The sequence below is a fragment of the Pectinophora gossypiella genome, chromosome 5 (genome assembly GCF_024362695.1).
Source record: "Pectinophora gossypiella chromosome 5, ilPecGoss1.1, whole genome shotgun sequence".
Lineage (NCBI taxonomy): Eukaryota > Metazoa > Arthropoda > Insecta > Lepidoptera > Gelechiidae > Pectinophora > Pectinophora gossypiella.
Window position 1 is genome coordinate 10,491,536 of NC_065408.1, and position 12,757 is coordinate 10,504,292.

The following is a 12,757-nucleotide window of genomic DNA, read 5'->3' on the forward strand; positions in this document are numbered from 1 at the left end:
GCTCACAGTGTGCACAAGACCTGCGCAAAACATCAGTTATAGATCTGGAACTGGACAGACTTAATGTTAGTGTTGCTGCGCTCCAAGAGACTAGGCTACCGGATGAGGGCTCCGTACTTTTTGGCATCTTTTTCTCCCTGCTTCTAAAAGTTGCTTTTGGAGATTTAGTCCAGGGAGTACACCTACACACGAGAGCAGACGGGAAACTTTTTAACTCCTCCCTACTAAGGTCTCGTACTAAACGCGAAGACTTACATATCGACTCACTGCTCTTTGCCGACGATGCCGCTTTTATTGCCAAGACTCCGCAAGAATTGCAGATTCTTATGGACAAATTCGCGCGTGCCTGTTCCCTCTTTTCCATGTCCATTAATGCCAAAAAGACAGTCGTTCTGGCACAGGGCTACAACCAGAAACCGACAATCATGTTGGATGGTGCGCCTCTTGATGTAGTCGACCAATTCTGTTACCTCGGCTCGACTATATCAAGCAATCTGTCGCTGGACTTGGAAATTGGTAGTCGACTGGGAAGGGCGGCTACGACGTTCGGGAGGCTTAATGCACGAGTGTGGAGTAACAATCATCTTACAACGAAGACCAAGATATTAGTTTATCAAACTTGTGTCTTAAGCACACTCTTGTATGGAGCTGAAACCTGGACATCGTATGCAAAGCAGGAAAGACGGTTGAACGGTTTCCATATGCGCTGTCTTCGCAGCATATTAAACATCACTTGGCAAGACAGGGTTACGAACGAGAGAGTGTTGCAAATTGCACAGCTTCCCAGTATCACCGCGATGCTTAAACAGCGAAGATTGCGGTGGCTGGGGCATGTGCATCGAATGGACGCCACCCGCTTACCACGACGTACCCTGTTGAGCGAAGTTGCCTTTGCAAAAAGAAAGGTGGGAAGGCCGTTGTTGCGATTTAAAGACTGCACAAAGCGTGACATGCTTGCTTTTAAGATCAGCCCCGATAAATGGGAGGACCTGGCCAGTGACCGGAATAAGTGGAGGACGTCTTTGGCCGATGGGTGCAAAGCACACGATAAAACCTGGTTCCAGAATCTAGCCGACAAGCGCGAGAGGCGACACAGAAGTGAGAGGGCCGATTTACCACCTGTACCATCTAGTAACCCTCAACTACAATGCCAGTCGTGCGGCCGCTACTGTCGCTCTCGCATTGGACTTTACAGCCATTTTAAAAGCTGCCACAGAAACGCTGTTTGAATCATCTGATAAAGATGTAAAGGCCTGAGATGATATCATTACACACTATTCTGAATTCCCGCCCTAAAATCTCCTACTTTTTGGGTTTTTTTTATTGTCGGGGTTTTTACGGGCGGGAATTCAGAAAAGTGTATAATGACAATGTCGTAGAATGTATGAGCCTTCACTCAATGGATTAACTCTAGGATGCACCGGTTTTGAGAACGGACCCGGAACTCAAAAATGGAACCTTTCCCCCCTCATCCTACTCCGGCTCGCCTCCTAGACGTGGGGACTTTTAGTGTGTTAACTCCCTAAACACCCTGGACTCATTCCTGAAGAAAAATCTTAGGTCCTGTCTCACGCACGTTACAACCCTTTATTCACCGGACAATATTGTGTTATTATATTTTGCTCCGGACGACCAAGTTGAATATATTATAATTCGGTTTAGTCCCGCAGGACTCCCTCGTCAAGTTGTGCTTTTATATAGCAATCAAGCCTGTTACAGTGGCTTGGTAACTGGTAAATAATTGTTCACAAAGTATCTGTACCTGAAAGATCTACGCAAGATAGGTATTTTATAAACAAGTTAGGTTGGTACTTACTATTTTTTCCGGTCAAGTAGTTAATGCCATTTGCGATAAATCTACACTACGACACGGCAAGAAAAGAACTTTCTGTTATCAGTAAGTATATAAGTGGACTGGAGATAACGATAGGGCGATGATTATGAATAGGTATGTGAGCGCATACTTATTTGATTATCAACTTAAAATGAATAGCCAAACATAAACACAAGCTCACAACCATATTCCTACATCCATCGCAAGTATAGTATAGGTGTTGAGTTATGTAGTGTTGCTAGTCTGAAATAAAGTCTGGTTAGTACTAGTTTGGACTAAAAGAGATATGATTTGGATACCTACATGTTATAATATCTCTGATATTCTGATACACGATCATAGCCTCGGGCGAAAATATGGAATATTATTCCTAATATAAGGTTCTTTACTCACTGACAGCGATAAAATTTAATATATAATTGGGTATATGATGATTCTATGATGATCAAAAATCAATTTCATTTTACTTTTCGACTTATATTCGAATTTCATTTATGAATTAAGGAACAATGAGTACGACGTTTGACCGCTTTCATTAAGTAACAGGACAGTATTTCCATACGAATTCCAAAGAGAACTTTCGTTTTGACGTTTCGTAAAAAGTATCTCGTTTGACTATTATAGCTAAATATGTAACAAACAAATTACAGTTCAATCAAATGTGTCCAAATGATATCCTGTTTTGGGTGAAAATCTGTGAATACTATGAATGAACACGACATTGCCATTGATTGACTTTTTATGGGCATCGCCTGAAATAAATACTTTTTTTTATTGATATCTTTTTATTATAAAAATGTTTAGTGGAATTTACCGTCGCAAAAATATGAAAATAAAGTTTAAACCCATCGAAGGTAAAAAAAGTAATTAATTTTGCGATGGAAAATTAGACTTGATATTAATATAGAATGTTAGTTACGATCTAACTAACATTCTATATATAAATGCATTGTACTAACCAACAACGCGCATGTAAGCGCTCTTGTAGACGGTATGGAAGAAGGGCGCGTCAGCCGACACCTCGCAGCGGTAGCGCCCGCTCAAGCTGCGGGTCGCGCCGCGGAACACCACTTGCTGAGCACCCGAACGAGATATCTGCACAGAATTATACAATATTTCCCATATAAAAATACAGCACAAGAAAAAATATAAACAAAAAAATTAAAACATCTCCCTAGCGGTATTCAGTTTTCACAGGGTCCGCTTACCTGAACATTTGACAAGTCCGGTTTTTTAAATAAACGACTGCCTTTCTAACCTTCTAACCCGCAAAGGCCCAATACATGTTAGGTTACATACCTCCGAAACGCATAGTATAATTGACGGACTTATGGTTCTACAGGATTTGCAACAAAATAGATCTGTATTGTACCTAAATATAAGAATAAAATAATTGTTTATTAAAAAATGTTTTAACCGAGGTAATGCTCGCATTTCTCAAAGCGTAAGTAGTATAGAGATACAAGTACGTAGTAGGTGTATGACGTCATTCCACTCAGGTCTTAGGGTGTGCACAAACACCTGGATTATCTATGCTAGAGCGGCTTAGTTCGAAGTGGGGTTTACCTTGGGTATTCGATTTCATGTGTTTAGCTTTGTGGTGGTCGGGTTCTGTATTTGTGTACAGATCCCGACCATAACATTAACTTAGATAAGATTGTCTCTTTTTAAAATGCTTTCTGAGAATTGCTTACTGCAATACAGGGATACCTACTCTACATAAACTGTCTTTTGTCTGCGTTAGGTAAGTATATAGTATTTTCCCTTTAACTGCTACGTTTTATTGTAAGTACAAAATTTTATTTAATATTACTGATGTCAGTTCAAAGCTGTACAACATCTTTATAGCGCGCAAACGTCGAGCTATGAAATTGTGCCAGTGTTATTTTATAGAAAATGTTTTCGAGATTCAATCAAGTAATGATGATACAGCACGAAGCATTTTAGAAAATTGACTTTTGCTCCAGTAATCCTCAGCTACAATTTCCATTCGCCTTGCGAAAATAACTTTATTATAGCAAAATATCAAGTGGGTAAGCAGATATGAACTTTCCAAGCATTTTCGGTAAAGTTTATGAAACAAGGCCTGATATGTTCGCATAGGAAGTCTACAACCGAGAGTTCGTACGCACGTGGGCGACTTTTTCCCGAATAGAAACGGTTTCCTCAAATCAATCCATCATTGATCCCAGGTAGCAGTCGCGGGACGCGCTCATGCGTAATTTATAAGCTAGCCAGTCTGTAATCCCATTACAAGGAGTCGGGAGCCGTGTGCACTCCACCGTACGCAGCTGGTAGCTACTCAAATTGAGCTAAAAGCTTCGATCCATCTTACGAAAAGTCGGTCCACTTTGAGAAACCGCCGAACTAAATCATGCCCGTCTCTCGCTCCAGAGACGCCTGACCCGATTTTCAAGGACCGGGCTGCGTCACATTCGAGATCGTTTTGACTTACACCCGCGCCGATGCAAACTCCGAGTAGTCGTTACATTGCGAAAGGGTTTTTAATGTATTATTTTGGCACAATGTTATAGCCGGGCGTGGCGGCGTGCCAACAGCTAAAGGTTTAACGTGCCCGCCGACGAGATTCTTAAGTGATTTTTTGCAGCGCACTCGGAAGGCAGTTTAACGAACTACCAGCAAGATGTCGCAGAGCCATTGACCCGTATATAATCACAGTTATGACGTTGTTTATCGCTGCGCGGTAAGTGAGCCATTTGCCTAAGAATCTCTATTTCTTTTTATTCTCCCATTTTCGTCCGACAACGAGATGACTAAGGTAAAAGTTTTCTTATGAGGGAGGTTCCACTTGTCTTTGTTATGCTTTTAGTGTTATTTTTCCTTGATGTTAAATATTTCGTTAAGTCTACTTATAAGAGTAAGAAGACACTTGAAAAAGTACTCAAAAATGCCTGAATTCTACCTATTGTAATAATTTGATAAATGTTTTAATATTATTGTTGGTATGTTTCCTGCTTATTTTCATTAAGTAAGACTCGTGTATCCAAAACCATGGATTCCAAGGTAGACTTATTTTTTCCTTAACGGTGATTTAATAATTAATTTCTTTTGAAAAATGAATTTAATAATTGCCGAGGTCGGCCAGTCTCTTCAGGGAAAGAGGACATGGTTCATGCTCTGGGTGGTTCTTTGTGCTTGATTTTTAATTCAGTGTGGCAAAGCGTGAATGTTACAAATAGGTACCTTTGCAGTGGATATACAATATCGAAAGGGGTACCAAAGACTTTAACGGACTGAATTTGTAATGTTGTTATTGTAAATATAAATAAATATAAAATAATAAATTTAAATAACTTACATCAACACTGATGCCGGTCTGGCTGAAGACGCGCGTATTAGGCAGCTCCTTGGGCACGAAGCGGAAGAACTCCTGGGCGCCGTGGTACCACTTGACGGTGTAGAGGGTCTCGCCGGTGTCGAGCGCCCAGCGGCAGCCCAGCGTGGCTGTTAGACCCACGCCCACTGCCTCGGGTACGCTCAGCTGAATCTCCCGCAGGCCTAGCACACCTGACAACCAAAATACTTTAGATTTTATTATTGATGACACACACATGATGGACTAATGTTATGGGCGATAGGCTGATCCCTTATCACCATAAGGTTCATCATATCCATCTTAGGACTTCGTATCAACAGTGGCTGCAAGTTGTCTTTGATTACTTGTGGCTCTGCCCACCCCATTTGGGATTACGGGCGTGAGTTTATGTATGTATGTATGTTATTATTGATATGCAAAAAACTTCATTTGAAATGTTGCTAATACGAGATCATATCGATCGCAATGTCAAAAAGTTATCAGGTCTCATGTACAGCCAAGCTTCTAACTCTACACGCCCTGACTGTACAAACACTAAGGATGCGTCAAGCGGCGTGGCTGCCGCGAGCTGTCGGGAAAACAAACGTTTGTTTATTTATTTATTTATTTATTTATTTATTATTAGGGAGATCAACAGCATTCACTTACAGTCTAATCCTTAAATTAGTAACACAAAGCCAATTATAGATCCCCACAAATAGTTGATAGCATAGAAGTAATAGGTGAGACAAAAAAAAAATATATATATAAAACCAAGAAAAAAGAAATACACACGCATCGCTTACAGTGGAAGCCTAATCACTAGAACAACCTAAAAAATTAAAAAAAAAAAAAAAAAATAATAACAATAATAAAAAAATAATAATAATAATAAAAAAAAAACAAAAAAACAAAAAAAAAACAAACTAATTTTACAAATAAAGTTGCACAACATTACTTATGAGACAAAGAATTGTCGGTTTATTAATCTTTTCGCCACTTCACAACCAGTATTAAATAAATCCAAGTCAAGTGTTTGACTAAGAGTATTAAAGCTGTTACTCGCTCGCCACATAAATGAATTTTGCCGGTAATAGGTGGAAGCCGGAGGGAGATGTATTAAGGCGTTATGACGCAAAGTCTTTTTCGGAGGTCTTATACATATTTTGGACAGCAGGCCAGGAGAATCAACAACACCCGATGCAATTTTCAAGAGATAAGTGAGATCAGCTACTTTCCTTCTCTCGACCAAAGGAAGCAAGTGGTGCTTTTTACAGATGCCAAGGTAGTTCCTAGAACTGTATATTTGCTTAATTTTAAAGCACAAATGCCGCACGAATTTGCGCTGGATGCTTTCAATCATATCAATGTACTTAGAATACCTAGGGTTCCATACTTGCGAAGCAAACTCCAGATTACTGCGCACATAGCTACAGTACAAAACTTTTAATGTCTTAGCTTTTACAAAGTCCTTGGAGGTGCGTAGGATAAATCCTAGAGATTTATAAGCCTTAGCAGTAATTATTTCTATGTGCTTATCGAATAGTAATTTCGAGTCATGGTAGACACCCAGATCACGAATTACAGAGTCACGTTGCAGACACTCGCCTTTCAGCATGTAAGGGTAAGTAATCGAAGAGCGTTTACGATGGTAGGATACAACGCTGCACTTTGACGCGTTCAGATCCAGTAGGTTAGCCTGACAATATTCCTCCAAGCGACCCAAGTCACGCTGCAAGGCTTCGGCATCAGCATAGCAAGTTATTCGTGCATATAACTTCATGTCATCTGCAAAACACAGGAGTTGAGAGGACTTAAGACAGAGATTGATGTCATTCACAAAAATAATGAATAATAGGGGGCCCAAAAGCGATCCCTGAGGAACCCCACTAGGTATTGACAGCCACCCGGAAATATAATTATTAACGGCAACGGCCTGTGAGCGATTGTCAATGTAGGACGAAAACCATCTCAAAAGATTACCTCTAATACCAATCATAGAAAGCTTTTGAAGTAATAAATCATGGTGTATTCTATCGAACGCCTTACTATAATCTGTATAAATGACATCAACCTGCGCTCCATCGTCCATGGCTTCTGTAACAGCGTCATTCAACAGAATCAGATTAGACACTGTAGAGCGCCCTTTTAAAAACCCGTGTTGAGAGTGACTTACAGACTGCTTTACAGCGGGGTATACCTGATTATAGACGATTTTCTCAAGGACTTTAGACACAATGCACAGCTTGGAAATAGGGCGATAATTCGCAACGTCAGTCTTTACACCTTTTTTGTGGACAGGAGTTACAAGAGCTCGTTTCCACAATAAAGGCACAACGCCATTATCAAGAGACCACTTGAATAAAATAGACAGAGGCACAGATAAAAGCTTCGCACAACTTATTAGAAATCGAGCAGGTAATTTGTCAGGTCCAGCGGACTTTTTCGGATCCAGGCTTAATAGAAGTTTAGTAACAGTCTCGGCGTCTACAGAAACAGAAGCTATATCTGAAGCAGCGCTCTGTACAAGTGAATCAGCTTCAAGCGAATTAAAGCGATAGCTCGTGAGAGTAGCAGGGTCATTTAAGAAGTTAGATTGAAAATAATCAGAAAAAGCAGTGGATATCTCGTCCCCGTCGCTGTAAGTAAGATCGTTATATGTAACACATTTCGGTACACCATGCCGTGACTTCAACTTAGAGTTCATATACGTCCAAAAATACTTCGGGTTACAAATTATAGAATCCTCAACAAGCCTAATATAATTTTTATAGCAATTAGCCTCAAGAGTGCGAACTCTGTCCCTCTGCGCAAGAAAAGAAAGCTGATCGGCTAGGTTACCGTATTTTTTGTATTTACGAAAATACTTGAACTTTTCTCTAATGGCTTTTATCAAGGCCTTGGTATACCACTTCGGGAAGTTATCACAGCGAGGTGTTTTTTGGGGTATGTATTTATCACGTAAATCTGCACAAATTTTATAGAATTCCGCAACCGCGTCATCCAGTGGCAGTCCCAAAAATAACCTCTCCCATTCGATTTTCGATAGATCTTCGTTAATTGCGTCATAGTTACCAAGGTCATACAAAAATATTGGTGCACACACTTTTTCAAGCGGGATAAAAGATTGAAAATCCAAGGTAAGTAAAAGTGCTCCATGGTTTTTATCAACAGGAACAAGTACGTTATCAGCACAATTAGTTACCTTTACAAAACTATCGCTGGCCAACACTAGGTCCAAAATCCTATTATGCTCATTCTTTATACAATTATATTGCCCTAGGTTAAGAAAATTCAGCATATCCACTAAAAGTCTTTCGTCTGGGAACGGTGACACTCTTAAAAAAATTGGATCACAATATGCATTGTCATTCATAGACCACGCTATTTTAGAAAGGTTAAAATCCCCTACTATAAGAAAACTATCCTCCGGGTTTAAACTAATTAATTTATCAAGATTGTCGAAAAAATTGGATAACTGTAATGAAAATGAATTACCTAGTTTCTGATCACATAAGTATAAAACGCAAATATGAACTGTTACGGGAATCTTACCATAACCTCTGACCTTTAGGCTGACCCACGCATCTTCAGCACTCGATTGAAATGATGGCTGAAATGTAACACTTAATTCTTTACGCACCGCAATCAAAACACCTCCACCAAATTTCTGCTGTGTCATTGCGTAGTCACGATCTCTCCGCAGTACTACGTAACGGTCATTAAATAACTCACTATCTCCAATACTGTCCAATAACCAGGTCTCAGTTAATAGTAAGATATCATAATTACATAGGCAAACATTGCGATAAAAAACTGAAGTTTTAGTTCTCAGACCCCTAGTGTTTTGGTAAAATATAGTTAAATCGTTGAGAGGATACATTATGTTACAAATATAAGACAAAACCCTAATAAAAGCAAAACACAACGCCCTAAGCATTTTAAGCCTCTTTTATCAAAGAGATAATAATCAATAAAATCATTCATATTAAGTATGAATACAATATGACATAGCAAAATAAGTAAATGAGCGCGAGCGAACAGGCAATATAGGCTAAGCGTAATTAGCAAAAAAAGGATAGATAGATTAGCTGCAAGTGTATGATTCGTAAACTGGTTATGAAGTGACAAGGTGCGATAACAAAAGAGAACGATGCGTGTGGCCGGTATGCCAGTGGTTGTACAACATTTATGCGAACAAATCAGATTTAGCAAAATCAATAACAAAATAAGTAAGTGTTTCGAAGTAACATTATTTTGACAGTAAATAATTAACGAAAACGGAAACATGTTATGAAAATCAACAAACGGGCTGCAGACTACTTTATTTTGTTTAAATCACTCTCGCTAGCTATAATGAACACCGGTGCAGTATCGTTTTTTCTAACATGGATCTTGCAGTGCTTAACCCAGATGAATTGGTAGTTTTTCTCCTTAGCTGCTATCTTGACTTTGTTAAATAAAATTTTGCGGTGCGGGGTCAAATGATCATTTATATATATACGATCCTGGCAATCCATCTTCAGAGCTGGTACATCAGCTAACTTCAGCTCCTTTTTGTCTTTGGCTCTAGCCACTGCCATGAGGTCGTCCTTTACGTAGCGATTATTAATGGCGACAATAATAGATTTTTGTTTAGGGTCTTTTGTTGGTACTCTGGATATATAATTTATTTGCGATTTGGGTACGCTGTACCCAATCGCCTCACAAACAGCTTCGAAGATTATAAACAGATTCTCTGACTTCTTCACCGGGATGCCTTTGATCTCAACATTATTCATTCTATTGCGTTGCTCTCTATCAGCCGCATCGGCCCTAATCGCAGCAAGCTCCTCGGTGACTGTATCGAGGGTCTCGCGTAGCACCTGGATTTCTGAGACTCTCTCTCCCAAATCCTGAATTTTGGCTGCTTGTTCCTCGATGCTAGCATGAGCAAATTCACACGATGTTTTGAGATCCATAATTTCGGTCTTGATGGTCTTGATGTCATCGGTTAGTGCAGGAAGACAGCACAGTTGATTTTTTTTTAGATTTGTAGTATCATCACTTATGACTGGCGATATGGCGGGCGACGTGTCCGAGACGTGTCATAGGTGACGCGACGAGCGATGCAGCAGGGGTCGCGACGGGTGACGCGCTACGAACCGCTATGTTACTGAGCAGCGGTTGAGGCGCCGCTTGACGTGCCGCTTGACGCGCTGCATGACGCGCCGAATGGAAACTGAACGGATAAAACGCTTAACGCTCCGCGCACCACACCGCGTGACCCCCGCGTATCCCCGCACGCGGCCTAATTTTTTAGAATTTGTAAACTCTGCATGTTAGGTAAAATATGTAACTTGGTGGTTTCGCTACCATCATATGAGCGTATCGTGAAAAACTATTTCATGCTGTCATGATGAGCAACAAATTTTTGTACTGTTTATTGCCAGTTCTTGTAGTAACGAAACGAACAAGGCCCATATTTTAATTAACATGTAGAGTTTGTAAAGTTAGATTTTGTATAGTTAGGACGTGTAGAGTTAGAAGCTACATGAGATCTGATAACTTTTTGACATAGCGATCTCGCCAACATTTTACATGAAAATGTTTTTGTTGGGATTTTTTATTACATATTTCCAATTACTCATATAATAAGGTTCTTATGAAATGTCGCAAAAAATAAACATAAATTACCGTCCATAATAACTAAAAAAGGGATCAAGGTGTATCATGTCTTTTCCGTTTATTATTGCGATGTTATATTATGCAGTTATGGAAGTAGCTTATGGGGAAAATATTATGGAAAAAGTATTCAAATTGCGCGGATTTCAAAAGAGAACCGCAAATGTGAACGCAAAGGCGGAGCGGTCACCATGAAGCGGCGCCGCTTCCGGCCCGCCGCCGCCGTGACCACTTTAAATACGACACTTATAAATAGGAATGTGTTTGCCAAGCACACCTCCGACACGTACATTTTGGAGGTAACTTTGCGGTCAGTCCTTTACCAGGTCGCTGGCACTCGGCTCCAAGTAATCAAATCTTAGTCCTTCAGTTACTCTAAGCTCGGAATACATAAATCAAGTGAGTTGTACGTGATCGAATTCAAGATCAAGCCAATACACAATTCCCGTCGACACAAACTCATTACAATGTAACCAAATTCAATTTACGGTTCAACCACATCATAATATTTCATCCCCGCGAATTTCATTCGTATTACACGAATTCATTTCACATCCGGTCTATGTTTAAATAAGAATAAATGTATGTTTCGGTTGTATGTTTCCGGAAAGTTTTAGCCTAATGCAAATAAATGGGGCAATTTTGTACTATTGAAGTTACACGCTAGTTTGCATTAGTGTTTGCCTGAATTTTGTTCCCAGAATGCCTAGGTAACCTAATTATGTAGGTAGGTTATAGGTAAGTATAACAATAATTTTATATCATTCTCAAATACATGTCGTATCGCTAGATAATTTAGGTGTTTAATAATACCTAGAAGATTTATTTATTTATTCTGACAACGCACAATGTAACCTGAGAATAATTTAAGATTATGAAAAATTGTTTTTGAGTATTTCAATTTGTTTTGAAATGTTTCGTTTATTAAAAATGTTTTGAATATAGGTAATAATACAGATTCTTTATTGTAGTCACTAAAGAAAAGTAAACAAGGACTTTGAATACGTTCACGTAATAAGAACTACGAATAAAACATTACGAAGTTGGACATTCAATTCATTCAAATGGCAACCCTTTGAGCTATAAATTTCTCCCAAAAATAGGTTTATGGGCCTGAGCTTCCCGTGTCATCAACAAAACCGCTGCCGTAATCTGGTTACTTAATTTCCAAATACATTTCTCTTAGTTGGCCATAAATGTCAAGAAGGCAAATAATTCACTAAAACTTTAGCGAAGGATTCACATTGACGAAGGGGCCCGACAGGGCGGCGCACGCGTCGGCCGCAGCCGCGAACGTCATGTATAATAAATGAATGGTCCTGCGTGTTCCGAACCAATAATTTTAGATCTCCTGCCGAAGAGAGATTGGCACTTTACACAATTTTTCGAGAACTGCCGAGTTCTCAGAGGAATTCCGATAATCAGCTTTACTTAAGGGATTGGATTCGGAAACTCAATTGTATCTGGAGTGATTTTAATAATTCATCACTTCTGTACATTTTATTCCGCCTTACGAGAAGACCTGACGATAGAGGCTTTTTAAAATAAAAATACTTTACAGGATTAAATGGATAGAAGATCTGATCGTTATAATATTTCGTCTCGACCCAAATTGCGAAACGGTAAAGAATAATAAATATTTTATTTCTTAAAGGTAGATATCGTTATGTTGATTTGAAAATTAAAATTGGGTAAATTATTTATTTATTAAATGCTCTTAAAATCTATTTAATACGATTTTAAACTATTATTTTCGGAAAGTACTGAAAGGTGCAACAATAAGCCCCAAAACGTACGTCACCGTAAAGAAGTGTTTACGTGCGGTGAGGTCGGAACTTGGAGGTGCAAACTTTTGACCGAAATAGAGAAATATAGTTTGCCTACTGACGTCCGCTATATTGAGCTGGCATTAAATATACTTACGAGAAAGTTTCTAAGTCTAG

The 12,757-nt window shown here is 39.3% G+C and overlaps 1 protein-coding gene across 1 annotated transcript in view; it reads right to left on the reverse strand.

Annotated features, from left to right (window-relative positions):
- Positions 1-12,757, reverse strand: part of LOC126367169 (uncharacterized) — a 41,187-nt gene that overhangs the window by 9,307 nt on the left and 19,123 nt on the right. Inside the window, exons 3-4 of the mRNA XM_050010583.1 lie at positions 5,154-5,362; positions 2,794-2,929 (exon numbers count right to left, since the gene is read on the reverse strand). Coding sequence (XP_049866540.1) covers positions 2,794-2,929; positions 5,154-5,362 — 345 coding nt within the window. The remainder of the gene's footprint in view (positions 1-2,793; positions 2,930-5,153; positions 5,363-12,757) is intronic.